At 44.0% G+C, this 3235-nt stretch overlaps 1 protein-coding gene across 3 annotated transcripts in view; it reads right to left on the bottom strand.

Moving 5' to 3' along the window:
* The window catches only part of LOC111869577 (L-asparaginase), a gene marked incomplete at its 3' end in the record, with an annotated part of 27707 nt that overhangs the window by 21680 nt on the left and 2792 nt on the right, over nucleotides 1-3235 (bottom strand). For 2 of the 3 annotated variants that reach the window (XM_033753491.1, XM_023861213.2), the window contains 1 exon segment: nucleotides 2337-2457. In XM_033753491.1, the coding sequence (XP_033609382.1) occupies nucleotides 2337-2457 (121 nt within the window). 3 annotated transcript variants of the gene reach the window in all.

The following is a 3235-nucleotide window of genomic DNA, read 5'->3' as shown; positions in this document are numbered from 1 at the left end:
ATCTGGTTCACGATAGGGACCAGTAGAGGGCTCTTGTGAACACGGTAATGAACCTTCGGGTTCCATAAAATGCTGGGAATTTCTTGAGTAGCTGCAGAATTGGCGGCTCCTCAAGAAGGGCTCAGCTTCATGAGTATTTTTTTTATTGCTAGTGGGGTGGGACTAAGTCCCTTGTACTGCGGCCACTTCTGGCCTATTGTACCAGCCCCAGATGATAGGTGAGGGTGATTGTGGAGCAATTGGTGGAATGAAGATTGGCAGGGGAAACCGAAGTACTCGGAGAAAACCTGCCCCAGCGCCACTTTGTCCACCACAAATCCCACTTGACCAGACCCGGGATCAAAGCCGGGCCGCCGCGGTGGAAAGCCAGCGACTAACCGCTTGAGCTCTGGAGCGGCCCCAGCTCCATGAGTAAGTAAGTAAGTAAGTAAGTAAGTAAGTAACTCCTACATTAAATTTAGGACTCTAATTATCACTTACGTCGCTTCTGACTTTATTTTTAAGACATGCAAAGTAAAGATATTAGTTAAATTGGAATTTAACGCTACTTTTATCTAAGACTGTATCTCCTACACATCCTTACGTTATTGATGTGAGAGTTGAGGTTCTTGTATCAGTTCATATTGATATTACGTCATCTGGGTTGTGACGTCTTAGTAGCCAACATGGCGGCACATACAAGAATGAGGTAATCTGAAAGACTGTGACGCAATTATAACCGAATGAGGAAACATATGCTTCTAGTTGCAAATGTACAGTCAGAGACCAACAACGAACTAATCCAGCTTTAGTGTTGTTTTTACAATATCAACGAATACGCAATTGTTTCGAATCAATTCATGGGAAGTGATCTCCGTTCCTCTTGTCGTTACAACAGGGTCAATATCGCTCAATTCTCCATTACGCCAATTATGGCGTAATCTGTATTTACTTTAATGTAACTTGGATTATAGGCATTGCTCAAGTGAGGCATTTGACCTTAGGGTCGCGATCGAAATCCCTCTTCACTTCGCATAGGGTCATTAGGTGAGGTAAATATAGCGTGTTACTGCGGAAGGTGCAAGAAGTGAACGCATACAAGGGAGGTCCTTCTCTTTCATAGTCTCTCCGCTTGTTACAGCAACAAAATTTTTTTAAAGAAGTTGCCCAAGGAATCAAATTCTGTTTACTCTAATCCTTCATCTGTTTAATACAACACCTTTACACGAAGTAGAAGTGGCTTCAGTTCCTTCAGCGAAGCTGTCAGAATGCCACAATCGGCTCACAGATGACGGTGAGGATGACAGCCTTACGCGCCGGTTACACCTTAACCCCCCAGGAAGATTTCTGGTACTCATTTCTGTTAGAAGCTGAGTCGAACCCAGGGGCATAGCGCGGCGGGAAGATTAGGTCAATTTAAAATTCCAATGACCTCATCGGGAATCGAACCTGCGACCTTCCAGCTTGTGGCGTAGTGCTGATTGGAGAGGAAAGAACTGGAAAGGATGTGGGAGAAAGTTGTAGTGGAAAAATTGACGGTACTACCCCGGCATTTGCCTAGAAGAGAAAACCCACGAGAAAACAGAGGGGACAGTTTTCGGGATGAGTCTTGAAAGCGGGCGCCTGCCTAAGAGAAGGCACAGACGTTACAGCTTCGGCCAACTTGCTGGGTGACACTGGTTACATGCAGGTTGGCACAAAAGTCCCTTAACTAGTTAGTAAACTGTATAATAAAATACGTTAGAAATTTCATTATCACTCACTGAGTTTACAAGAATTGTTCGAAATGAGATCCTCCATATTCAGCGCACAACTCACAGCGCTGTGATCACTCACTCACTCATGTAGCTGAGCCCTTCTTGAGGAGCCGCTAGTTGTGCAGATACTCAAGAACTTCCCAGCATTTCATGGAACCCGGAGGTTCATTACCGTGTTCATAGGAGTCCTCCACAGGTCGCTATCCTGAGCCAGATCAATCCAATCCACACCATCCCATCCTATCTTTCTAAGATCAATTTTAATATTGTCCACCCACCCACGCCTTGGCCTTCCCAGTGATCCCTTTCCTTCTGGCTTTCCCACCAATGTCCTATATGCTTTCCTTTTCTCCCCATTCGTGCTTCATGCCCCGCCCATCTCATCCTCGTTGACTTGATCACAACACTGTGATACCGTTCTACAAATTGATTGGAGGGTTTAAATCTTAAGATTGCCGTTACTACGCGAAAATATTTTAGGTTAACTGTCTTTTGGGTCACTCTGTATATCACAATGAATTTGCACTGCCGTATGTAAAGCAGTGTATTGTAAAAACAAAAATCTGGGGACCCTGCAGCATAGAAACAAAGCATACTTACGGCAGAACGAGGAATTTGGATTTCTCCGTGGCAGACAATCTGGTTCCGACGTATTCTTCGTCGTGCATATATGGTATTCGCCTGATGTACTTCTCAAAGGCATTCGGAATGGGCACATAAGCTAACAACATAACAACAAACAACACTGCGTTGTTAGTACGCCCCAAACATTGTCCTTGTCTTTAATATTCACGTATTTTTCCGAACCCCTCGTTCAGGAAAAGAGAGTACATCTAGCATTAGATTACTGGTGAAGGCATATGGGGGCGTGAAGGTACAGCTCCATGTATGCATAACCTCGGCACCCAGAAGTATGTCCGCTTTGCGCTCCGGCCACTTCACCCCCATGGAAAGGATTCGCTGTATTCACTTCATAGGAAGTTGGGTGGACCCTACAGCCGGTCTGGACACTGCGAAAACGAGATAAATTTCTACATGTTGCTAGGAATCGAACCCCGGGTTCCTCTTTAGTTAAGTCACTATAATGAGTGAGTTATCCCGACTCAGTGGCCTAAAGCTGTGACTAATAACGGATTGGGAAAAGAATGTGTTTTAAATTACGTAAAAACTAAATAAATATTTTGTTTATTCCTCTGTGAAGAAAGTCAGAAATCATTTAAAGAAAGTCCCCCCCCAAAAAAAAACACGCGTGAAAAATGTAACGTTAGCGCCAAGCAGTGAGTTAAATGTTACATATTCCTTGCATGAAACTCAAATGCATGCATCAGGAGTCGAATCCAGCAACACCGAGGTTGTTCTTGTTGTGGTGGGGCTTTGAATTTGTATTCTTCAGGTGTTCGGTTCGAATCTTGGCCAAGGTACCTATTGTCATAACCAGGGCCCGGATTTTGATGACCTGAAAATATTTAAAAAATGACCGAAAAAATCCAGAAAAAAAT

The sequence above is a fragment of the Cryptotermes secundus genome, unplaced genomic scaffold, assembly GCF_002891405.2.
Source record: "Cryptotermes secundus unplaced genomic scaffold, Csec_1.0 scaffold512, whole genome shotgun sequence".
In the NCBI taxonomy this organism is placed as follows: Eukaryota; Metazoa; Arthropoda; class Insecta; order Blattodea; family Kalotermitidae; genus Cryptotermes; species Cryptotermes secundus.
This window is presented reverse-complemented; position numbering and strand designations above follow the sequence as displayed.